This window comes from Salvelinus namaycush, chromosome 30, assembly GCF_016432855.1.
Source record: "Salvelinus namaycush isolate Seneca chromosome 30, SaNama_1.0, whole genome shotgun sequence".
NCBI classification, from domain to species: Eukaryota; Metazoa; Chordata; class Actinopteri; order Salmoniformes; family Salmonidae; genus Salvelinus; species Salvelinus namaycush.
Window position 1 is genome coordinate 17,222,222 of NC_052336.1, and position 26,266 is coordinate 17,248,487.

The 26,266-nt window shown below is 41.2% G+C and overlaps 2 protein-coding genes and 1 pseudogene across 2 annotated transcripts in view; all 3 read left to right on the top strand.

Moving 5' to 3' along the window:
• Positions 1-1,322: 1,322 nt before the first annotated feature.
• On the top strand, positions 1,323-10,024 carry LOC120024830 (annotated as a pseudogene).
• Positions 10,025-10,531: 507 nt separating this feature from the next.
• On the top strand, positions 10,532-14,622 carry bola3 (bolA family member 3). Its single transcript, XM_038969412.1, has 4 exons — positions 10,532-10,675; positions 10,893-11,019; positions 13,545-13,633; positions 13,859-14,622. Exons 1-4 carry the CDS (start codon positions 10,640-10,642, stop codon positions 13,922-13,924), a joined length of 318 nt encoding a protein of 105 aa, XP_038825340.1. The 5' UTR covers positions 10,532-10,639; the 3' UTR covers positions 13,925-14,622.
• Positions 14,623-19,938: 5,316 nt separating this feature from the next.
• LOC120025362 (synaptic vesicle membrane protein VAT-1 homolog-like) overlaps positions 19,939-26,266 on the top strand; it is a 29,731-nt gene continuing 23,403 nt past the window's right edge. The window contains exons 1-5 of the mRNA XM_038969904.1: positions 19,939-20,164; positions 21,179-21,308; positions 21,568-21,783; positions 22,545-22,687; positions 24,364-24,467. Of these exons, the coding sequence (XP_038825832.1) occupies positions 19,953-20,164; positions 21,179-21,308; positions 21,568-21,783; positions 22,545-22,687; positions 24,364-24,467 (805 nt within the window). The 5' untranslated portion in view covers positions 19,939-19,952. The remainder of the gene's footprint in view (positions 20,165-21,178; positions 21,309-21,567; positions 21,784-22,544; positions 22,688-24,363; positions 24,468-26,266) is intronic.

Sequence of the window (26,266 nt, forward strand, 5' to 3'; positions counted from 1 at the left end):
GTTGCAGAGGTCCAGGTCTGCGTGCTCCGGCTGGAGCATCCTGTTCTTTGCTAGCATGAGCACTGAGAAAGAGTTCCCAAAGAGGGACATGTGGGCCACTGTGCCGTAGGCCTGTGACAGTAGCTCATCTTTGGCCCTGCACTGAGGTCTGGGGCAGTGGGCATCATCTTTCAGGGCTTCATCTGGGGAGAGCATTAGTTCTGCTATGCATTCATCCACCTTAGGCATATGGTCCAGCCCATATTGTTTTGCGTTGCCCGTGATGGGGGGCACCGTTGTTGAGGTAATTATGTACATGTAGGTAGCATTATTAAAGTGCCTATGCATAGATTATAACAGAGAGTAGCAGCAGCATAGGGGGGTGGGCAATGCAAGTAGTCTGGGTAGCCATTTGATTAGCTGTTCAGGAGTCTTATGTCTTGGGGTGTCATGCCCTGACCTTAGAGAGCCTTTTTATTTCTCTATTTGGTTAGGTCAGGGTGTGATTTGGGTGGGCATTCTAGTTTGTCTGTTTCTTTGTTGGCCGGGTATGGTTCCTAATCAGAGGCAGCTGTCTATCGTTGTCTCTGATTGGGAATCATACTTAGGCAGCCTTTTTCCCACCTGTGTTTGTGGGTAATTATTTTCTGTGAGTGTTTGTGTGCGCCACGGTTGCGTCACATTCGGTTTCTGTTTACCTGTTTTTTGTGAAGGTTTCACTTCGATTAAAGATGTGGAATTACATGCACGCTGCGCCTTGGCTCATTTATGACAGGGAGTTTGAAGATAGTGAACATGACAGAATTACCCACCACAAAAAGACCAAGCAGCGTGCGCCAACTTGGAAGACGAGCTGGACCGGGGAGGAGATTATGGCAGTGGACAAGACCCTGTTATGGAAGCATGCGGAGGCAGCGAAGTTAGGTCAACAACGGAAGCCCGAGAGGCAGCTCAACATTTTTTTTTGGGGGGGGGGGGGGGCACACAGGGAGATTGGCGGAGTCAGGGTTTAGACCTGAGCCAACTCCCCGTGCTTACCGTGGGGAGCATGTGACCGGTCAGGCACCGTGTTATGCGGTGATGCACACTGTGTCTCCAGTGCGCATTCACAGGCCGGTGCGCTCTGTGCCAGCGCCCTGCATTTGCCGGGCGAAAGTAAGCATCCAGCCAGGAAGGTTGGGCCAGCTCTACGCTCGAGACCTCCAGTGCGTCTCCATGGCCCAGTGTATCCGGTGCCTGCTCCACGCACCAGGCTTCCAGTGCATCTCCCCAGTCCGGTGAGACCTGTTCCGGCTCCACGTACGAAGCCTCCAGTGATGATCCATGGCACGAAGCCTCCAGTGATGATCCGTGGCCCGGAGCCAGTTGTGATGATCCATGGTACGAAGCCTCCAGTGATGATCCATGGCCTGGAGCCTGTAGTGATGATCCATGGCACGAAGCCTACAGTGATGATCCATGGCCCGGAGCCTGTAGTGATGATCCATGGCACGAAGCCTCCAGTGATAATCCATGGCACGAAGCCTCCAGTGATGATCCATGGCCCGGAGCCTGCAAGGAAAATCCAGGGCACGGCGCCTCCAGGGCACGGCGCCTCCAGCGACGGTCCCCAGTCCGGAGCCTCCAGCGGCGGTCCGCAGTCCGGAGCCTTCGGTTTCTGTTTACCTTCGATTAAAGATGTGGAATTACATGCACACTGCGCCTTGGCTCATTTATGACAGGGAGTTTGAAGATAGTGAACGTGACATGGGGATAGAAGCTGTTTAGAAGCCTCTTGGACCTAGACTTGGCGCTCCGTTCTCGCTTGCCGTGTGAGAGAACAGTCTATGACTAGGGTGGCTGGAGTCTTTGACAATTTTTAGGGCCTTCCTCTGACACTGCCTGGTATAGAGGTCCTGGATGGCAGGAAGCTTGGCCCCGGTGATGTACTGGGCCGTACGCACTACCCTCTGTACTGCCTTGCAGTCGGAGGCCGAGCAGTTGCCATAGCAGGCAGTGATGCAACCCGTCAGGATGCTCTCATTGGTGCAGCTGTAAAACCTTTTGAGGATCTGAGGACCCATGCCAAATCTTTTCAGTCTCCTGAGGGGGTATAGGTTTTGTCGCGCCCTTTTCACGACTGTCTTGGTGTGCTTGGACCATGTTAGTTTGTTGTTGATGTGGACGCCAAGGAACTTGAAGCTCTCTACCTGCTCCACTACAGCCCCGTCGATGAGAATGGGGGTGTGCTCGGTCCTCCTTTTCCTGTAGTCCACAATCATCTCCTTTGTCTTGATCACGTTGAGGGAGAGGATGTTGTCCTTGAACCACACGGTCAGGTCTCTGACCACCTCTCTATAGGCTGTCTTGTCGTTGTTCAGGCCTACAACTGTTGTGTCATCAGCAAACTTAATGATGGTGTTGGAGTCGTGCCTGGCCGTGCAGTCATGAGTGAACAGGGAGTACAGGAGGAGACTGAGCACGCACCCCTGAGGGGCCCTTGTGTTGAGGATCAGTGTGGCGGATGTGTTGGTTGAGCGTTTTCCTGTTCGCTTATGGCGGAGTACAGCTCATTGAGTGCGGTTTTAGTGCCAGCCTTGGTCTGTGGTGGTATGTAGACAGATACGAAAAATACAGATGAAAACTACACAGCTTATCATGAGATACTCTACCTCAGGTGAGCAAATCCCTGAGACTTCCTTAAATATCGTTCACCAGCTATTGTTTACAAATATGCATAGGCCACCGCCCCGTGTCTTACCAAAGGCTGCTGTTCTGTCCTGCTGATGGTGTATAACCCGCCAGCTGTATGTTCTTAATGTCGTCGTTCAGTCACGACTCGGTTAAACAAGATATAACAGTTTTTTTTATGTCCCGTTGGTAGGATATACGTGCTTTCAGTTCGTCCCATTTATTTTCCAGCGATTGAACGTTAGCTACCAGAACGGAAGGCAAGGGCAGATTAGCCACTCGTCGCCTGATCCTCACAAGGCATCCTGATCTCTTTCCGTGAAACCTATGCTTACATTTCCAGCAAATCATGGGGATCTGGGCCGGGTCGGGTGTCCGTAGTATATCCCTTGCGTCCGACTCAGAAGAACTCCTCTTCCAATTTGAGGTGAATAATCCCAGTTCTGATGTCCAGAAGCTCTTTTCGGTCATAAGAGACAGTAGCAGCAACATTTTGTGCAAAACAAGTTAAGAACAGCGTGAATTTAAAAAAAAATAGCATGGTAGGTTAAGAGCCTATAAGACAGCCGCCCTACCCTCCGACGCCATCATCATACATCATTGGCCAGTAAGGAGAATTAAGTAAAACCCCAAGTCCAAATCCATATCTCTGTCCATGGCTAATTTAGGAAAGGGACAATTTTAGCTAGCCAGACACTGGAGGACAATACAAGGAGATGCAATAATTCAATTTTTTTCTGTCATTAAAGTTTGGCTTGATGTGATTGGTGTGCGCCAGGACCATTCACAGTTGAGCTCACTCAGTTTAGATTAATGCTGATTGGCTATCATTGTGTAAAAAAAATTATCAAGGGAGTCCAAATGCTTGCTGGCTTCCCTTGCATTCAATTCTATTGGCGGCAACAACATCATACTCTTTTTGACCAGACAGCGTCAGATAGTGGGGCTACACATACAGAGTCAGTGTCACACCCTGACCTTAGAGAGACGTTTTATTTCTCTATTTGGTTAGGTCAGGGTGTGATTTAGGGTGGGCATTCTATGTTCTCTATTTCTTTGTGTTTGGCCGAGTGTGGTTCCCAATCAGAGGCAGCTGTCTTTCATTGTCTCTGATTGGGAATCATACTTAGGCAGCCCTTTTTCCCTCCTTCAGTGTGGGATCTTGTCTTTGTTTGAGTGCATGTAGTTTGCACGACGAAGCTTTTCGTTCGTTGTATTGTTTATAGTTTTTTTTTTCTTGGTGGAACATTTAAAATAAAGAATGTACGCCTACCACGCTGCACCTTTACAGTCAGGAGGAGCTGTGTTGCTCACTAGGATGCTTTCTCCGGTGAGATACATTCAGCCCCTTACTAATTGAAGGACAATTATGAAACACAGAGAAACGAAAGTTAAATTATTTAGTAGTTGTCATTTTTTATTGGTAAATTTATTTTGGGGGGGGGGGTGTGAATACACACCACGGAAAAGCAAAGCAGTTGTCCCTTTTTGTTGTTGAGGCAATTGAAGTCCAACCGACATCCCCAGGTTTTAATGTCTATGCCGACATCCCACAACTTGCCACAAGCTGACGGTTCATAGCTTTATGGCACGAACCGCATAGTTATAGGCTATTCATGATTTAAATAATGGCCGTGTGAAATAGCTAATGGATGTGGTTGTTTCACAAAACGTTGAACCCAGCTTTCAAAATTGTTTCTCATAGTCAATTAACAATATTCTGAAGGCCTACTCCTCGAACAAAGACCATTTCTTCTCTTAGTAGTTATTCACAAATTTTTTGGAATACATTTCAACTCTATATCTGGCATGGTACAGGTGTCTTTTTAAAAACATTTTTAAAGCACATAACCATGTGTGTGAGGTGTGTAGATTTGTTTAAGACTACCAAGAAACACTCTGTGCCCACTGCAGCAAAAGTTAAGGGCTGCAGAATGAGCAGTGACGCTCCTTGGTTGTACACTCTGAGTAGAGGGGCCCCCCTTTTACTATGACAGAATGTACAGGAAATTGTGCTCTATGTGTAGAAGTGTCCAATATGAAAAAGCGTACTGAACATCGTGCAATACAAATGGGCTAATCAACTATGGGATTTAAAAGTGTTTTCTAAAGTTTATTATAATATTGTTATAAATAATGTTTGGTTATTTGTATTACTGTTGTTACCATAACTATCTAGTAATCTTTACTATTATACTATTATTTGTGCTATAAAGGGGATTAACTTAATAATTTTTCATATTGTTAACCAAATTGTAAGTCTGCTAACATTTCCTCATAAAATGTTACAAATTTTGACCATTTGTATTATTCTTCACCATCTTCTTTGCAGGACTTTCATTTTGAAGGAAAATCGCAGAGGACACTGCCTTATTCTTGCTATATCTTACTTATTCTTGCTGGCGGAATAGACACACTATCATAGATCCCCCCCCCCCCCCCCCATGCTGTTTTGTAAAACTCTTGTTTTATGTAGGCAACCTACCAAGCTGGCTGCAAGGCACGCTGCGCAATGGAACAGGCATATTCTCAGTGGGGGATAGCACATACAACCACTGGTTCGATGGGATGGCCCTGATGCACAGCTTTACATTCAATGATGGTAAGATCAGTGGAAGTGTGTCCCCTTTTTGTGATATAGAAACTCAAACAAGAGAAGTCCAATTGGAAAGCTTTTGGGCTTTTTGGTATTATGGGCTCCATGGGTTGTGCAAGTAAAAACAATTTCCACATTTAGCAATTAAATTCACAATAGAAGTACATCTGTTTGTGTGTGTGTGTGTTTATTTCAGGTGAGGTAATCCTCAGAAGCAGATATTTACGCGGAGACACATACAAAGACAACATGGCTGCCAAAATAATTATTGTGTCTGAAATGGGGACAATGGCCTACCTGGATCCAGGCAAAAACCTCATATCTAGGTAGCACATTACAGATGGTTCACTTTGGCACATTAAAAAGGCAAGATGTTGAAATCAATTATCTAGCAATTATGTTCTGGCATGCTGTAGCAAAAGATCAGGGATGATAGTGCATATGATCTGACTGTTGATGATTTAATTGTATTTGTCCCTATGCATATGCCTGTTGCTGATCAAAGTATCTGTCTCCAGGGTGATCACCTTTCTTAACCACACGGTCCCAGACTTCACTGACAACTGTGGCAACAATTTAATTCGATATGGGAAGGATTATTATGCAACCTCTGAAACCAACTACATCTGCAAAGTAGATCCTGTGACTCTGGAGACTCAGGACAAGGTAACTTAAAGTTATCACTGGCGTTGCTATCTGGATGACCATACGCATGAACACACCTGTTTTATAATCTTGTTATCTCACTAGGTGGACTACTTGAAATACCTTGCTGTGAACCTGGTGACATCCCATCCACATTACGATAAAGACGGAACAGCCTACAACATGGGGACTTCAATAGCGGAGAATGGAAAGACCAAATACACCTTTTTCAAGTTTCCAGACACTACTGCGGGAGGTACACTACCAGTCAAAAGTTTGGACACACCTACTCATTCAAGAGTTTTTCTTTATTTTTACTATTTTCTATATTGTAGAATAATAGTGACGACATCAAACTATGAAATAACACATATGGAATCATGTAGTAACCAGGAAAGTGTTGAAAAAAATCAAAATATATTTTATATTTGAGATCTTCAAAGTAGCCACCCTTTGCCTTGATGACAGCTTTGCACACTCTTGACATTCTCTCATGAGGAATGCTTTTCCAATAGTATTGAAGGAGTTCGCACAAATGCTGAGCACTTGTTGGCTGCTTTTCCTTCAATCTGCTGTCCAACTCATCCCAAACCTTCTCAATTGGGGCAAGGTCGGGTGATTGTGGAGGCCAGGTCATCTGATGCAGCATTCCATCACTCAAATATCCCTTACATAGCCTAGAGGTGTGTTTTGGGTCATTGTCCTGTTAAAAAAACAAATGATGGGATGGCGTATCGCTGCAGAATGCTGTGGTAGCCGTGCTGGTTAAGTGTGCCTTGAATTCTAAAAAAATCACAGACAGTGTCATCAGCAAAGCATCCCCACACCATCACACGTCCTCCTCCATGCTTCACGGTGGGAACCACACATGCGGAGATCATCCGTTCCCCTACTCTGCGTCTTACAAAGACACAGCGGTTGGAACCAAAAATATCAAATTTGGACTCATCAGACCAAAGGGCAGATTTCCACCGGTCTAATGTCCATTGCTTGTGTTTCTTGGCTCAAGAAAGTCTCTTCTTATTATTGGTGTCCTTTAGTAGAGATTTCTTTGCAGCAATTCGACCATGAAGGCCTGATTCACACAGTCTGCTCTGAACAGTTAATGTGGAGATGTGTCTCTTACTTGAACTCTGAAGCATTTATTTGGGCTGCAATCTGATGTGCAGTTAATTCTATTGAAAGTATCCTCTGCAGCAGAGGTAACTCTGAGTCTTCCTTTCCTGTGGTGGTCCTCATGAGCCAGTTTTATCATAGCGCTTGATGGTTTTTGCGACTGCACTTGAAGAAACATTAAAAGTTCTTGACATTTTCCGGATTGACAGTCCTTCATGTCTTAAAGTAATGATGGACTGTCATTTCTCTTTGCTTATTTGAGCTGTTCTTGGAATAATATGGACTTGGTCTTTTACCAAATAGGCCTATCTTCTGTATACTACCCCTACCTTGTCACAACACAACTGATTGGCTCAAACGCATTAAGAATGAAAGAAATTCCACAAATGAACTTTTAACAAGGCACACCTGTTAATTGAAATGCATTCCAGGTGACTACCTCATGAAGCTGGTTGAGAGAATGCCAAGAGTGTGCAAAGCTGTTATCAAGGCAAAGGGTGGCTACTTTGAAGATTTCAAATATAAAATATGTTTTGATTAAACAGTTTTTGGGGGTTACTACATGATTCCATATGTGTTATTTCATAGTTTTGATATCTTACCTATTATTCTACTATGTTTGTCCAAACTTTTGACTGGTACTGTATATCTTCAAAAAGATCACGTTGTCTCTCTTTTTATGTTTGAGTTAGTTAATTCCTAGTTACAGGGGTATCACCAGTCCCTGTAAGGTTGTTTCTCCCTTTGACTTGATCACTGTCCATACCTCTCGGTTGTCATGTCTAAAACAGGCACTATTTAAAAGGAAAGAGAAATCTAGCAGAGACTTCAGCGCCCCAGGAGTTAAACTTTAGACCACTGACCTTGTTACTTCTGACCGTGTAAGCTCTGAGCTTCACTGGTATCTGATGAAATGTCATGGTCTGATATAGCAGTGGTCAATACCTTTTTTATATTGGTGAAGTCATGTTTTAACACATTTGAGCAATAACCTTGTATTTTATAATCTCAAACATTTAGCAGAACCATTTACCCATCACCTATCTGGGGTTTGTCTTATTACTTTACACCATGGATGGAGAAGTATCCTGAGCCTGATGCAGATCTTTTTCACCAAACATTACAAATAGCTGTAAATGGTTGTAAATTCTCAGTTTATATGTTTAATCAGATAAGGCCAATGCTTCTCCAGCCTTGAAGAACCTTGAGGTGATCTGCACAGTGCCCTGCCGCTCCCTCCTCAGCCCCAGCTACTACCACAGCTTTGGCATGACTGACAACTACTTCATCTTCATTGAGCAGCCATTCAAACTGGACATCCTCAAGATGGCCACAGCATACATGAGAGGGGTCAACTGGGCTAGTTGTCTGAAGTTTTGCCCTGAGGAAAATGTAAGGGTTATAAGACTCATTTTCTTTGGCAATGAATTTAGTGAGTCCAATGTAAGAGCAAGTACATTGTTGTTTTTTCCATTTCATGGAAATTACATCCCTTTGTGTTTTCAACTTGACAGACCCTGATTCACCTGATCGACAGAAAGACAGGCAAAGAAGTGGGCATAAAGTACCACAGAGGCAATGATAGTGTACCATCACGTGAATGCCTTTGAAGAGGATGGTCATGTCATCGCCTATGAAGATCCCAGCTTGTACAACATGTTCTACCTAAACGTGTTAAAAGAACAATCAAAGACCTCAGCAATGTCTGTGCCAAAGTGCAAAAGATTTGCCCTTCCTGTACAGACTGACAAGGTAATGGTTTGCAACTGATTACCATCTTAACCTTTTAAACATTGCCCTCAACTAATGAGTTGTCTGTCACGCCCTGACCATAGAGAGCTGTTTATTCTCTATGTTGGTTAGGTCGGGGTGTGATTTAGGGTGGGTTATCTAGGGGAATTGTATTTCTATGTTGGTTCCCAATCAGAGGCAGATGTTTATCGTTGTCTCTGATTGGGGATCATATTTAGGTAGCCATTTCCCCATTGTATTTGTGGGATCTCGACTATGTTTGTGTGTAGTTGTGGTCTGCACTGCATGTAGCGTCACGGTTCATTTATTTGCGTTTTTGTGCTCTAAGTTCCTCTTCTAAATAAAGGATGGAAACATACCACGCTGCGCCTTGGTCCAATCTTTATGACGAGTGTGACATAGTCAACTGTTTCTATAATGTTGTGAACTGTTTCTGAAGGTGATTGATGTTGGCGATGATATGGTGAAACTCCAATACACAACAGCCAGCGCTGTGAAAGAGAAAGAGGGTAAACTACTCTGCCAGCCAGAGGTACTTTGTGACGGTAAGACCAAAACGTGTATTGCTCAATGTTCTGTTAAATTCTTGTGCCATATAGACACTCAAAATGCATACCAGCCCAACATTTTGTTTAACAATATACTTGTTGATTTTGTTGTTCAGTTCCAAAATCTACTACCCAGGATAAATTATGACTTCAATGGCAAGAAGTGCAGATTTGTCTACATGACTTGTGTTGCAATGTCAGCAGTGGCAACTAAGGTAAAAGTCCCTGGGATTTTAATTTAGGCCTTTCTGAACATAACTGCATGTGTCACTTATCTAATATTTTGTTAACTATACTTAACTTTTATAAATAGATCATGAAGTTGGACACTGAGACAAAGGAGAGGACTGAATGGAGAGAGGAGAACTGCTGGCCATCAGATCCTGTGTTCATTCCAAGACCTGAAGGAGAGGATGATGTTGAGATTGCTTTACATGGTCCTCAAATCTTAAATATATGTTGATTAGAATGGCCAGACATTCACACTGTATGCTGAATAAAGTTATAATTTCAATGAAAGTATGTCCATCCTATTGCACCTACAAAATGTCTCTTATGTCCAGGTGTGGTCTTGACAACAGTCATCAACTCCAATCCAGGGGAATATGGCTTCATCTTAGTGCTAGATGCAAAGTCTTTCAAGGAGGTAGCTTGAGCATATGTGAATGCAGAGCCTCACATGGACATGCATGGATACTTCATCCCAAAGGAAAATTAGTCTGACAAAGCAATTATTTACGCAGAGTAGTCTACTACCCTCTACAAAGAAATATACACTATGGGAAACAATAGGGATAGTATTAGAAACTCTAAATACCAAAGTGCCTTGTAAATATTGTTGTATAAACAATGTGCTAGTATTGCTACATTTTGCACAACACATGATGTGAGCAGTTATCTAAGGACTAATGCCAGTGTAGTCTGGAGTCATCTCAAGGGAAACCATAATGGATATCCTCAAAAGCATCTACCTATCAATATACCATTAAAAATGTTAGGTAGCAAAAACATTTTAATTATATGATTGGTGTGTTATATATTTACGTATGATTTTTTATGTTTTTTTGTCCTGTATATGATTGTCATGAAAATCCTTATAATACAAATTATTGCACCATTTATTGATTTAATTAGGCCTAATAAATGTGTGAAAAATTGTCTCCAGTCCACGAGAGGGCGCCAGTTACAACAGTGAGTGTACGTTTGCGTGACTGATACCTACGTCATATTGTGGAGACGAACATTGACATCGAGGGGCATGACTTTTTAAAAACTTGTGTTGGATTACTGTTCATTATTGTTAGTTTTATCTTCAGTAAAGGACTTGGTCACGATGCTCTCTATTTCCAGGTTTCTTCTAAAAAATCAAGTAAATCAATTTCATTCATTCTAATGCATAACGTTAGACTAGCCAACTTTGAAGGTTGAGTGCGACTGTTTTCTGCTCACTCAAGTCAGACAGCAAGTGACACTTGCCATTTAACGTTAGCTAGTTAAGTGAGCTAACTAACGTTACATCTTGTAATTCAATATGTATTGTGAGGTAGCAAACGTTCGCTAACTGTCTTTGAAAACATTTGTTTTAGGCTGTTTTGGTTTCTAGACAGTTGCAGAGGACTCTGTCTTCTCAGACAGATGGAGAGACCCGAATTGCACACATTCTCAAAGAGAAGTTTCCATCGGCCACGTCTCTAAAAGTTGTGGACATATCAGGTAAATAGACATAGAAACATGGGTATCAAAAGGGGTCCTGGTCTAGCCCAGCTAGCTAGATCATTATGCATAATCAAATGTGTGTTACAACGACGCTGAATTTGTTGGTGTCTTGCTGGTTTTCAGTAGACTCATTCTCGCGTGGTAATCCTTCCATATTAGGTCTCGTTTACGCGACTATTGGAATGAAATGCGAGAAGCCTGGGCTTCCTAGGATAATGCATTGTGTGAATTACTGGCGGTTGGCATCCAATAATAATAGTGCATTGGCGTACCAGATGCACTCATAGGTTCAATAAAATACCTAAGGAAAAACAACCAAAAACCCAGCCCAAACTGCATATACTACCATACCCAGCATTATCCCTAACCACAGGCCTGAGTGGACATTACCTCCTCTATCAACAACTTCTGTAGCTCCATTTCAGAAATATCTAGATTATCCAGAAAATATTCAGCTGCTCTACACAACAATTCCAATTTTATCTGACCAGCTCTCTACTTATGCAGCACAATTCACAACCATAGCGATTAAGGTCAGAAACCTGGACTTGTCCAAACACAGTTGCTTGGATCCACACATTTCACTGGGAACATTCACTATTTGTCCTCCTCCCTCTGAGCAGGCAATGGAGAGAGCCTTGAGCCCTACCTCCTGATTCATCCTTCTCACTGCTTCTGTTTATGTAACACCCTGTCCCACCTGTGTCTGTTTCACCTTTACCAGGCACTCTGTAGCCCTGGCCTCACGACTACCTCCACAATTACTACACTTTCTGGGCTCATCCTCCAAATATTTCTCCACTACGTGGAAACCTCCACACCTTGCACATCTAGGTTGCCCCATCCTACACACTGACGCTACATGACCACATTTCTGGCAGCGGAAACACTGCAGAACAGCTGGCACGAATGCTCTATCCGGATAGCTCAATATATCTCAACATTACCAGATCAAAAGTACCTCCAAAGCATAGCAAAACCAACAGGTTCCTCCAATCTATCTCGATTACAGCTAAGCCACATACCCTCACACACACCAGAAACCTTCCTCTTTAGCTACTCAACCTCTACACTTAGAGGCACTGCTATCACACCCTTGAGTGAAGCCCTGCTCTGTAAACTAAAGCACATTATTTCTCGTTCTCCCAGTCAGACCATGCACACTGCTCAGTCCCTTTGGGAGGTGGATATGCATCCTATCCGAACAAATAAACTATCTTAACATACTGCATACATACTTCCATATCCTACTCTCCATCCACCTTGAGACCTCAAATGGGTCTGCCAAAACCCCAGATTTTCTTTTTCTAAGAACCAAACCCCAATCACCATAGAATCCTCATAGACAATCCTCTTATTTCCATTCCCCATATCTGCTTCCTTTCCATTCTTCAAAGGCACTGCAGTCACCTCATCTTTCTTCTCTGACTCCTCTCTTTCATTTTTACCTATCACATCTTAACTCTCTTCACTTCCCTCACTCCATGATCACTATTAACCGGAGAAAAAAAGGTTTTCAGCTTTATCTCTTCATTTATTTACGCGAGGGCTAGTTAAGTCTACGCTCGACTAGTGCTCGGCCTAGGCAGCGGCGTCATACACCCATTATTTTAGAAGTGTTACGAAGTAGGAGAGTATTGAGGGGGGATGATCCGGAGGGGGAAGTTGGATAATAATTTTTCCCCTGCAATCTAGAGCCGTAATCATTATGCCTAATTCTATGATTTTTCTGGATAGGTTTTCTAAGCATACCTCTTTACCTGTTCAATTTGAATGAGGGTGTCATTCTGACTATTGTAAACCACACATCAATATACTGCACTAATATGCCTAGGATATTACATACAAATTACAACACAGTACATGGGATCATAACACATATCAATACAGGCACATATCATGGCATCATAATTAATTCACAACTATCATGATATTATCATAAGGTGCCAGATTACATTTAAACCAAGTATGTTTCTGCATTTCTAAGCATACCTCTTGAGCTGTCTGTATCCTCATGCCTGGTGCTTATTTTTGTTACGCTTCTCTGCATCTCTGCTAAAATCTGGGTAAAAGATTGAAAGGAATGTGAGTCTTATTCAGTACATTTAGTAATTACTTGCTTTTCTAAAGCCTAGCAAAATTGCCAGCAGACATGCCAGCTAAGATAGTTGGACAACCTACGCTAGTTATGAGGTTGGGAGATTGGGAACCTATCTAGCAGGCTAGCTAAAGCAAACTTCATAAAATGGCTAGGTGGCTAGTATTACAGAGAAACAACAAAATATTTTTGTTTTATTTATTCATCAAGAAATAATCAATAGGCTACATAGCTTAATCAAATTAATGTATAAACTTACCTCCTGCGAGTTCTGCCCATCACCAGCAGCTAAAATCAAATCAAAAACAGGACAAATCTTAGGGGGCACGTGCCCTTGTTCCCCCTATGGGCATGACGGGCATGACGCCTCTGATTCCTTGGTGCACTCATGACAATTGTGTGTCATTATGTTTTGTGTTCTCAGGTGGCTGTGGTGCCATGTATGAAGTCCATATAGAATCCAATGAATTTAAAGGGAAAAGAACTGTTCAACAACACCAACTAGTCAACCAGGTAACCTATGGAGATACATTCTGTAGATATAAATTAGTTTGCACCATTGTATAGAAGGGTATAGGCTATATAGCTGTCAAAATTGTACATTTGCTTTGGTTGATACTGTTTTGTACCGATCAGATGTGTGGGGGGAGAGAAAGCAACAACAAGTAGTAAAGTAGTCCATATGCAAAATTGTTGCAGAAACAGCACAGCTGAAAACTGCTATGTTCTCATCCACAGGCTCTCAAGGAGGAGATCCAAGGAATGCATGGACTACGAATATTCACAGATGTTCCTCGAGAGTAGGACCAAGCCCTTTTATAAATTGTAGGTCTATGAATGTACGCCCCTCAAACGGAATGTCATAGGCTGATTACATTTTCATCTAAGGATGAACACCCCAAAATCTCAGATGAATTGCTGATGTGTCTATGACAGTAACAAAGTAAATGGTTTGTCCTGTTACTTCCTGACAGTATTGTCATAAATAATCTGAAGAATTTATGGTAGGGACATATTTTACAATGTCAATTGTGTAATAAATGGAAACACTAAAACTATCACATATTTTTATTTATTTACCATAAACACAATTAAATTATTGATGAGATTGAAGATGAGATTATTCGAATGATGCCTTTACAGAAGACATTGACCTAAAAAGATATGATGCGCACAAAATAACGCTGTCAGGATTCAGTAGTAAATTGCCAAGTCAATTGGATAGGGGCCTAATTGAGTTGGCCTGTAGTTTTTTTTAACCATTGTAAAGATAGGATGCAAATACATTGTAGTGAACAGATGGAAAACCTCATAAGACAACTAGCTATGCAACGTTTCCTGTACATTTAATCTGTAATTGAAAATCCTTCCTATATTTGTGTTTTTGTTTAGTGTAGTAGTTGTTTGTCATAAGACAAGTTTTCATTCCGTTTCCAGTATTTATGTTCTGTTATTCCTCCTTGTTAACCATTAATGTAGAAATAAAAGTTGTTGACAAAGTAGATGGATTTAAATAAATAGTATGTGATTAAAAGGACAAAAACACAGGACCCTTATGTCTTTATTAAAGGGATACTTCAGGATTTTGCCTACACTACTGTAGAACTTATAATTTGCCGGTGTCTAACAACTTCATTAGATTGTAATAATCACTGTGTTGACCTACTTCTACTGTGGCCCCAATGCGACCCATACTTGGTAAATGTACTGCAGTTTTTTCTACTGGGAAATTCGCCAGCAGGTGGGGCCCACTAGCTATTTCCCTGGCCAATATTTTTGTGGGTTAGTACTTAAAGTGAGAATACATTTTACTACATGGTAGCCTACTTGAGATTTAACTTTGTTGCTCACTTATTCATAAACAGGTTATGATTGAATTATAGACATAAACTATTGCCAGTAAATGGGCATTAATAATTTTGATATTCCCCAAATACTGATATACAGTGTCATGTAGCCTATGTGTTGTGGTAGTCAATCAATGTTAGGTTCATGTTTTGAAACTCACAAATATTTTAATTTATGTGCCTGGAAGAAGAAATTTGTGAATAACCTTGTCTGATCACGTGCTCATTTGTAGCCACAATAGTGGATTTTGCAACAACAAAAAAAGTGGAATTTGCGGTTCGTCTTCAAAATAAAAGTCCCCCATTTGAAAGTGATGTTAAGGGATAAAAATAGTGGAATCATGTCATATTTGAACAGAATAATCCTAAACAAATGTGGATGTTGTTACATTATTTAAAATTAAATACAATAATTAATTAAAAATCTGTTGAAATCCAACTGCATTGTGTTATGTCAGATAATGCGTAAATTCCGCCTGCACTGATCGGTTGAGAGACGCGCTTTGCATAGGAGTGATGCCATCTGACATAAGACAATGATCCCACTGTGGATGTATTAGACTGCATAATTGCATTGGGGGACATACATACAGTACAAGTCAAAAGTTTGGATACACCTCATTCAAGGGTTTTTCTTTATTTTTACTATTTTCTACATTGTTGTAGCAACCAAAAAAGTGTTCAACAAATGAAAATATATTTTATATTTGAGATTCTTCAAAGTAGCCACCCTTTGCCTTGATGACAGCTTTGCAAACTCTTGGCATTCTCTCAACCAGCTTCATGAGGTAGTCACCTAGAATGCATTTCAATTAACAGGTGTGCCTTGTTGAAAGTTAATTTGTGGGATTTCTTTCCTTAATGTTTTTGAGACAATCAGTTGTGTTGTGACAAGGTATACATAAAATAGCCCTATTTGGTAAAAGACCAAGTCCATATTATGGCAAGAACAGCTCAAATAAGCAAAGAGAAGTGACAGTCCATCATTACTTTAAGACATGAAGGTCTGTCAATCTGGAAAATGTCAAGAACTTTTAATGTTTCTTCAAGTGCAGTTACAAAAGCCATCAAGCGCTATGATGAAACTGGCTCTTGAGGACCACCACAGGAAAGGAAGACCCAGAGTTACCTCTGCTGCAGAGGTTAAGTTCAGTAGAGTTAACTGCACCTCAGATTGCAACACATATAAAAAAATATGTTTATTTTTATTTCACCTTTATTTAACCAGGTAGGCTAGTTGAGAACAAGTTCTCATTTACAACTGCGACCTGGCCAAGATAAAGCATTGCAATTCGACACATAGAACAACACAGAGTTACACATGGAATAAACAAAACATACAGTCAATAATACAGTAGAACAAAGAAAACAAAATGTCTATATACAGTGAGTGCAAATGAGGTAAGATAAGGGAGTTAAGGCAATAAATAGGCCATGGTGGCGAAGTAATTACAATATAGCAATTAAACACTGGAATGGTAGATGTGCAGAAGATGAATGTGCAAGTAGAGATACTGGGGTGCAAAGGAGCAAGATAAATAAATACAGTATGGGGATGAGGTAGGTAGATAGATGGGCTGTTTACAGATGGGCTATGTACAGGTGCAGTGATCTGTGAGCTGCTCTGACAGCTGGTGCTTAAAGCTAGTGAGGGAGATATGAGTCTCCAGCTTCAGAGATATTTGCAGTTCGTTCCAGTCATTGGCAGCAGAGAACTGCAAGGAAAGACGACCAAAGGAGGAATTGGCTTTGGGGGTGACCAGTGAGATATACCTGCTGGAGCGCGTGCTATGAGTGGGTGCTGCTATGGTGACCAGTGAGCTGAGATAAGGCGGGGCTTTACCTAGCAGAGACTTGTAGATAACCTGTAGCCAGTGGGTTTGGCGACGAGTATGAAGCGAGGGCCAACCAACGAGAGCGTACAGGTCGCAATGGTGGGTAGTGTATGGGGCTTTGGTGACAAAACGGATGGCACTGTGATAGACTGCATCCAGTTTGTTGAGTAGAGTGTTGGAGGCTATTTTATAGATGACATCACCGAAGTCGAGGATCGGTAGGATGGTCAGTTTTACGAGGGTATGTTTGGCAGCATGAGTGAAGGATGCTTTGTTGCGATATAGGAAGCCGATTCTAGATTTAATTTTGGATTGGAGATGCTTAATGTGAGTCTGGAAGGAGAGTTTACAATCTAACCAGACACCTAGGTATTTGTAGTTGTCCACGTATTCTAAGTCAGAGCCGTCCAGAGTAGTGATGCTGGACGTGCGAGCAGGTGCCGGCAGTGATCGGTTGAATAGCATGCATTTAGTTTTACTTGCGTTTAAGAGCAGTTGGAGGCCACGGAAGGAGAGTTGTATGGCATTGAAGCTTGTCTGGAGGTTAGTTAACAGTGTCCAAAGAGGGGCCAGAAGTATACAGAATGGTGTCGTCTGCGTAGAGGTGTATCAGAGAATCACCAGCAGCAAGAGCAACATCATTGATGTATACAGAGAAGAGAGTCGGCCCAAGGATTGAACCCTGTGGCACCCCCATAGAGACAGCCAGAGGTCCGGACAACAGGCCCTCCGATTTGACACAACTGAACTCTATCAGAGAAGTAGTTGGTAAACCAGGCAAGGCAATCATTTGAGAAACCAAGGCTGTCGAGTCTGCCAATAAGAATGTGGTGATTGACAGAGTCGAAAGCCTTGGCCAGGTCGATGAATACGGCTGCACAGTAATGTCTCTTATCGATGGCAGTTATAATGTTGTTTAGGAAATACTTCACAGAGATCCAGTAACAGACATCAACTGTTCCGAAGACACTGCGTGAATCAGGCCTTCATGGTTGAATTGCTGCAAAGAAACCACTACTAAAGGACACCAATAAGAAGAAGAGACTTGATTGGGCCAAGAAACACAAGCAATGAACATTAGACCGGTGGAAATCTGTTCTTTGGTCTGATGAGTCCAAATTTTAGATTTTTGGTTCCAACCGCCGTGTTTTTGTGAGACGCAGAGTAGGTGAACGGATGATTTCCACATGTGTGGTTCTCCATGAAGCATGGAGGAGGAGGTGTGATGGTGTGGCGGTGCTTTGCTTGTGACACTGTCAGTGATTTATTTCGAATTCAAGGCACACTTAACCAGCATGGCTCCCACAGCATTCCGCAGTGATACACCATCCCATCTGGTTTGCGCTTAGTGGGATTATCATTCGTTTTTCAACAGGACAATGACCCAAAACACACCTCCAGGCTGTGTAAGGGCTATTTGACCAAGAAGAAGAGTGATGGTGCTGCATCAGATGACCTGACCTCCACAATCACCCGACCTCAACCCAATTGAGATGGTTTGGGATGAGTTGGACTGTAGAGTGAAGGAAAAGCAGCCAACAAGTGCTCAGCATATGTGGGAATTCCTTCAAGACTGTTGGAAAAAGCATTCCTTATTAAGCTGGTTGAGAGAATGCCAAGAGTGTGCAAAGGGTGACTACTTTGAAGAATCTCAATTATAAAATATATTTTGATTTGTTTAACACTTGTTTGGTTACTACATGATTCCATATGTGTTATTTCATAGTTTTGATGTCTTCACAATTATTCTACAATGTAGAAAATAGTACAAATAAAGAAAACCCTTGAATGAGTAGGTGTGTCCAAACATTTGACTGGTACTGTATATTCACTGTACAGCCTTACCGCCTTTCATTGGTGCACAATCCATAGGTATCAGCCTACTCAGTGACACCCACAGAACACAATATCGTTATCAGAATCATATGTGTACAGGATTATTAAAAATAAAAATAAATAAAATGTTTACAAAAATGTTGACGTTAATGCCGTAGTTGTAGGCCACATGTTTGGTGAAAATCACTACAATAAATGTACTTTAGTTGTCAGCCTGGCCTGATATTGCGACACTAGCTACCCAACGTACTTCTCTCCTTACTGCAGGACGTGTTGTTGTGTTGCCTGCTTTGCAGCACAAACTATCACAATTGGGCAGTAGACTGTATTACGGTGACATCAAAATGGTTACTACCAATATTTTAAGTTATATATCGTGTAGGCTGCTGTCCTACTCTAAATATAATCAAGTGGCATGGAACAAATTCGCCACGTTACTGGCCCGTGAAGCAACTGCTGCTCAGTGGGTAAGCACCTCGATATCATACCGTTGTACTGGTCATTCACACGGGCTTCTTGTACGTTAGCTGACATCCAGATGGTGACCAATACTACAAGTTATTTCCCCCTCGTCCATTGAAATAAACATAACTTTATTTTACAAGTTTGAATTAGTGCCAATGCCATGCTTCTGTTTTTGCCATCAAGTCAACATTAACTAGGCTCATCAGCACGACTGACTGAACCGAAGCCTTTCGTCTCCACTCGACTCTCAACTGCGCGACATACGTGGTCAATTTGGGCACTAGGCGTGTCATTGCTAATGATTTATATATACACTAGATGACTGTAAGGGGGTGCCGAGTTGTAGTTTTGTACCTCCATCTTGGCACTTCCCCACCAGTGTAAAACAAATATTTTGGAAGCTACATAAATACATGTATGACTGTCTACATTCGTTTTTACCACGTGTATTATGTTACAGACAATGTAATACATACTTTTAAATCATATTATGCGAGCTAAACGTAAATTAAAAAATATATATTTTTATAAAATCCTTAAAGTATATATTTTTTAGATGAATAATGTTACTGTCCCTACTACAACAAAACAATACTTAAATACATGCAATTTTGTCCTTGAAACGTTTGATTGAGGAGTGCCAATATGGCGAGTGTGGCTTCAAATCCTCTCATTGGCCAATACACAGCACAAGCAATCCAAGGTTTATAAACATCTTTGGTGCGAATAGCCTCTCCCTCTTCCAAAAGAGAACTGATTCGGCTCATACTGCGCATTCTGAACTTGGAAGGAGGGAAGGACCAGTTACAAACTCGAGCATCCCCTTCCAGCCTCATGAAGCCCACCGACATGGCTAAAGAAGGAACGGAGATGACAGAGGAAACTGAGCACATGATAGAGAAGAATAGAGCAAAAGAAACAGAAAATGTATCTGCAGGAGATACCAAAGAAATGCGAGCCGTAATACTTTCCGGTTTCGGGGGTCTCAACAAACTCCGGGTAACCAAGAAGGCGATGCCTGAGCCACAGGAGGGGGAAGTGAAAATTCGCGTCAAAGCATGGTAAACGTTGCATATTAAACTGTTGATTAATTGCTACATTGATGCCTGCCTATATGATCTTAAAATATCAGTGATTCGAAGTTACCACATTCACAAGTGTATTGCAACATGTTGCAGATTCTGATTCAGTATGGGCGACCCATGAATAAATCTTGAATTAAAGTAGGTTCAACTCGACCTGTATAGTTTGTAAAAGTGACACGAGAAAAGGATTCATTGCATTCACGAAGCCACATGCCCTCTGATGTTTCACTGTCTGTAGTAGATGATTAAGATGATTCATGTGGACCAATGTGGTCTGTGGACCAATCATGCAAATGAAAAGCAAAAACACCTGAAATGTTGGAATGAATTACAATTTGGCTTGATACAATTATTTGCTTGGCTTGTTCTTGACTGATCATCTTAATGAGCTTTTATTGGCTATGGCAGAAGGGGGAATAGTTACTGTAAATACCTCAAGCCAGGTGAAATTGATTTTCTCATTACAACTGGCTCATACAAAGTCCTACAGTTGTGGTATTTGTGCTCTATTCTCTTATGATAGGCTACTTGGCATTTAGTAAGTAGATTCTGTTGAGGGATTGAATAATTGTCTTTAGTCCAACCATATTGTTTTATTGATAATATTGAAATACATAATAAATACACATAAACTATACTTTCAACAAGTGGCATGCAATTTTTCCATAAGAGGGAGAGCCTGTTACAGATATGCTCTATCACAGATTGGCTATTCATTGTTCAGTGCATGTGAATCACCATGGCCTTGGAACTGTAGCACCTTTTATTAGTCTGGAATTCAAGCATGGGTTTGTAGATGTCAAACAGTTTGTGTTGTGAATTTATGACTGCGAAGGCATTTATTTACTAACATATTTTAAGTCTAAGTAACATTTATCGAATAGTGAAAATGTCCATCATGCATTATTGTGTCTTCTCCAATCACCTAAGTGAAAAATAAATAACTGCTTGATTGTGAGGTTAATAATAATGAGACATTTACTGTTGCAGTGGCTTGAACTTCCTGGATCTTATGGTGCGTCAAGGTAATATTGACAATCCTCCGAAAACTCCACTTGTCCCTGGATTTGAATGTTCTGGAATAGTTGAGGCGATGGGAGAAAACACCAAGGGATTCGAGGTCAGTGAATCCAGATCACAGTATGTCACAGATATTATGTCATGGATTAGTAGCACAACTACATTGATCTCACTTTGCATTTTTACCTCCCAAATTATTGATTTGTGTTCCAGTTTGAAATGGTTAATGTTGATTTTTTGAAATTCATTGGTCAGAGTAGCATGTGAGGTTTGGTGCATTTCTAAAACAAACCTGTAAACATGTCACCTCCAAAATGTGCATTTATCATATTTTATAGCTTACCCTTTCCTCTCTTCAGATAGGAGACCGGGTTATGGCTTTTGTAAATTACAACGCCTGGGCAGAGGTGGTTTGCACACCGCTGGATTACGTCTATAACATGCCTGATGATATGACTTTTCCTGAGGCAGCGGCCTTCTCCATGAACTTCGTGGCTGCCTACATGATGCTGTTTGAGGTTGCCAATCTCCGAGAGGGGATGTCAGTATTGGTCCACTCAGCAGGGGGGGGTGTGGTAAGTCAACTCCTGAAAGGAGGTGGAAAGAAATCATCTCCTGAAAATGATATCAGTGATGTTACTATAGATACCGCCATGGTGTGTATCTCTGGTGGCTCTTGAGGGTAACAGCCTGTGGCTATTATCAGACAGCTCAGATGCTGTTTTACATAATGCTGTATTCATGATTGAAGATGATGGTGAGATGTGGCTGAGAAAACGACATCTAGGAAAGATGTGACTGTGGTTGAAGATGGAGAGTATCTGGGCTGTGCTGGTTACAGTATATATGCACACAGACTCTTCAGATTCTTTAAAATATTTTTTTTTACAAGACATTGAATTATCAGGCTCATGTAGCACATTTCCCTTTAGTGATTCCCAGCTTTAATAATTAAACATAACTAGAGATGTAACTATACTCTACTCTAGAGATGCTCCTACAGACTGTAATTCATGAACAACCTCTTACAGTGTGTCAACATACAGTAGAGCGACTGCTCAGATTTCAGACTGATGCACACAATGGGGTATAACTCTGTTGTTTAATTCACACATGTAGTACCATACTGTAGTAGAGATGGACAAGAAAACATTTACTGTCTTTACCTAGTGTGTTGAATTATTAGAACAGGATGAGAATAATTATTATAATTATTCTTCATATAAAATATGGATTATGGTTGGTAAAGCTGTGGAAATGTCATTGTCTGGATTGGCCTTGTGTAATACTGTCTGTGTCTTGGAGAGTCTGACTGGGATTGTGTGGTGTTTTTCAGGGTCAAGCTGTGGCTCAGCTGTGCTCCACTATACCCAGCGTCACCGTGTTTGGAACGGCCTCATCTTTCAAACATGAAGCCATCAAAGACTCTGTGACCCACCTCTTCGACAGAAATGCTGATTATGTACAAGAAGTTAAAAAGTAAGGTTTGTTTTTTGTTCTACAATAGCAATTATTGGGATAAAATCTTTCTTCTAAACATAGAGCTGCAGAGGTAATTGTTCCACACAATTTTTATGAATAAGACTAATTTGTTAGCAAATGTGTAATTTCGTTGGATCTTACAGGTTTATTAAAATATGTTTAGATATAATTTCACATAATTACTAATGATCTCTTTCGATTTATAATGTGCAATTTGATATGTACATATGAAATGATAATGTGATAACGTAGAACACAGAGCATGTAGAGCTCAGGGAGGATGCAGATGTTAGTCGATGCCATATTTGGACGTGTGTGGCTGCGGTCTCTATGGCAACACGCAGCTCGTCTCCGAGAGCAACGGCAGTGTGTGGGGCAGAGTGCTCAGAGGCTCTCTGAAGGCAACCTGCAACAGGCTGTCTGCTGGGGACGTGGAACAGCTGGGCCAATCAGGAAAGCGCCCTGATGCCTCATAAATACTATGCCCATTCAGATCACTCTGCATGTCGTTGTCTTGTCTGTTCCAAACATATTACTCACCATATGTCTGCTGCAGAGGGACAAGTGAGAGCCATGAAAAAATGAGTTTTGATCAGTCATGGAAATAAAAGTGCTGGAAACAAATTGGCTCCCTATTTAAAAAGAAGATGGAGAACAAGCTTTGGAGGAAAAATACTTTTGGTGTAGGTACAGAGAACTAGCACAAAAATAATATTGCGATATTGTCAAAACGATACGATATATCGTTCAAAAATAATATCCCGATATGTAACTGTATGGATTTAGTCTCCCATCACTAATTATCTTGTTTGATTGGCAATCAGTGCAATCCATAGGGATGCTGCCACCTCAATAGGAGACAATCAGAAAATAACCCTCTATGCCAAGGCTAACTTCATGTCTACTGTCTAATAGGAATAGTGTTTTGGAGGTGAGTCATGCAGTCAGGAGGCTTAAAGCATGTCCATCTGATAATCACATTCTGAATTTATTCTGAAGTGCTTTATAAATGCATACATTCAACCAAGCTTTCCTCTTGAGTTCCTTTCTTAAGGAGCCTAATCCTTGGTTCCCCCTCAGTACTTATTGACAGAGGGAGAATACTGTCTGCCTGCATATCATAATGGTAGTAAATACAGCCATATCAGAGGGAGGGGCAGATTAATAAGCCTTTCATCTCTGTGGCCCCACATTCCTCTCAGGATCAAGAGAAAAGCAAAATTAAATTGGTCTTAAGTCGCTCCTTTTACAATATGCAAGGCCATGGGCATCATAAGACCGCCGAGCAGTTTAGCCAAGCAGGCGGTCAGGCCACCAGGCAGAAAGGAAGGCTATAGGACCCCTTGATCAGAACATGCCTCTCATTCTTTCTTTTACATTTGTGCTCTTAAGTGAGTCATGCCACGAAAAATCGCACTGATGGTTAACCTGTCCAGTGCTTTTAATACTGTATCACTTGAAATCAAGAGTGGAATTTGATGGAACAAAAGGCTGATCGAATTGTCAATAAAGTGGATTGTTTATTATTTGCTAAAAATATATAAATGTAACTATTGAAATCTGAACTAAACATTGAATGACTAATAGATTGATAGGCGTCTGATGAAGCCTGTAGTTGTCTGTAAATGAGGAACATGTTGATTCTCGTTAATTGAATTTCCTGTATTTGGTAGGATCTATCCAGAGGGAGTGGACATCGTCCTGGACTGTCTGTCTGGGGAGAACACTGGTAAAGGCCTCGGTCTGCTGAGGCCTCTGGGAACCTACATCCTCTACGGTTGGTGTCCTATCAGGATGCTACTCATAAATTTGCTACATTGTGCCACCAGTATCGCACATTAGACTCTTGAGATATGATGTGCTGTTAGCCTGTGAATGATGAAGTTTCTTGAGTGACATTTTTAATTTAGAACATTTCAAACTTACTGACAGGTATTGTATATAGGTTAGGCACCATTGTACTTGTGCTATACTGTACATATACACTGCCTTCAAGAAGTATTCACACCCCTTGACTTATTCCATATCTTGTTGTTTTACAGCCTGAATTCAAAATGGATTAAAAAAATAATAATTCTCACTCATCTACACACAATACCCCGCAATGACAAAGTGAAAACATGTTTTTAGAAATGTTAGCAAATCTAATTTACTTAAGTATTCACACTCCTGAGTCAATACATGTAGCGGCAGGTAGCCTAGTGGTTATAATGTTGGGCCAGTAACCGAAAGGTTGCTAGATCGAATCCCCGAGCTGACAAGGTAAAAATCTGTCGTTCTGCCCCTGAACAAGGCAGTTAACCCACTGTTCCCTAGTAGGCTGTCATTGTTATTAAGAATTTGTTCTTAACTGACTTGCCTAGTTAAATAAAAGTTAAATAAAAAAAATGTAAAACATTTGGCAGCAATTACAACTGTGAGTCTTTCTGCAAACCTGGATTGTACAATATTTGGCCATTATTCTTAAAAAAAATTGTTGTTGATCATTACAAGATTTTACAAGATTACATAGATTTTCAAGCAGATTTAAGTCAAAACGGTAACTTGCCACTCAGAAACATACACTGTCTTCTTGGTGAGCAACTTCAGTGTAGATTTGGCCTTGTGTTTTAGATTGTTGTCCTGCTGAAAGGTGAATTCATCTCCCAGTGTCTGGTGGAACAAGGTTTTCCTGTTGGATTTGCCTGTGCTTAGCTCCATTCTCTTTCTTTTGTATTCTGAAAAACTCCCCAGTCCTTAATGATTACAAGCATACCCATAACTTGATGCAGCCACCACTATGCTTGAAAATATGGAGAGTAGTACTCGGTAATGTGTTGTATTGGATTTGCCCCAAACATAATACTTTGTATTCAGGACAAAAAGTTAATTGCTTTACCACATGTTTTGCATTATTACTTTAGTGTCTTGTTGCAAACTGGATGCATATTTTTGAATAGTTTTGTTCTGTACAAGATTCCTTCTTTTCACTGTCAATTAGGTTAGTATTGTAGAGTAACTACAATGTTGTTGAACAATCCTCAGTTTTTTCCTATCACAGCCATTAAACTCTGTAACTGTTTTAAAGTCACTATTGGCATGGGGAAATCCCTGAGCGGTTTCCTTCCTCTCCGGCAACTGAGTTAGAAAGGACACCTGTATCTTTGTAGTGACTGGGTGTATTGATACACCATCCAAAGTGTAATTAATAACTCCACCATGCTCAAAGGGATATTCAATGTCTGCTTTTTATTTTATTTTTTACCCATCTACAAATAGGTGCCCTTTGCAAGGCATTGGAAACCCACCCTGGTCTTTGTAATTGAATCTGTATTTGAAATGCACCGCTCGACTGAGGGACCTTACATATAATTGTATGTATGGGTTACAGAGATGAGGTAGTCATTCAAAATTCATGTTAAAAACTATTAATTCACCCAGAGTCCATGCAACTACTTACATTACTTGACCAAAAGTATGTGGACACCTTCTAGTTGGACATCTCATTCCAAAATCATGAGCATGAATATGGAGTTGATCCCCCTTTGCTGCTATAACAGTCTCCACTCTTCTGGGAAGGCTTTCCACTAGATGTTG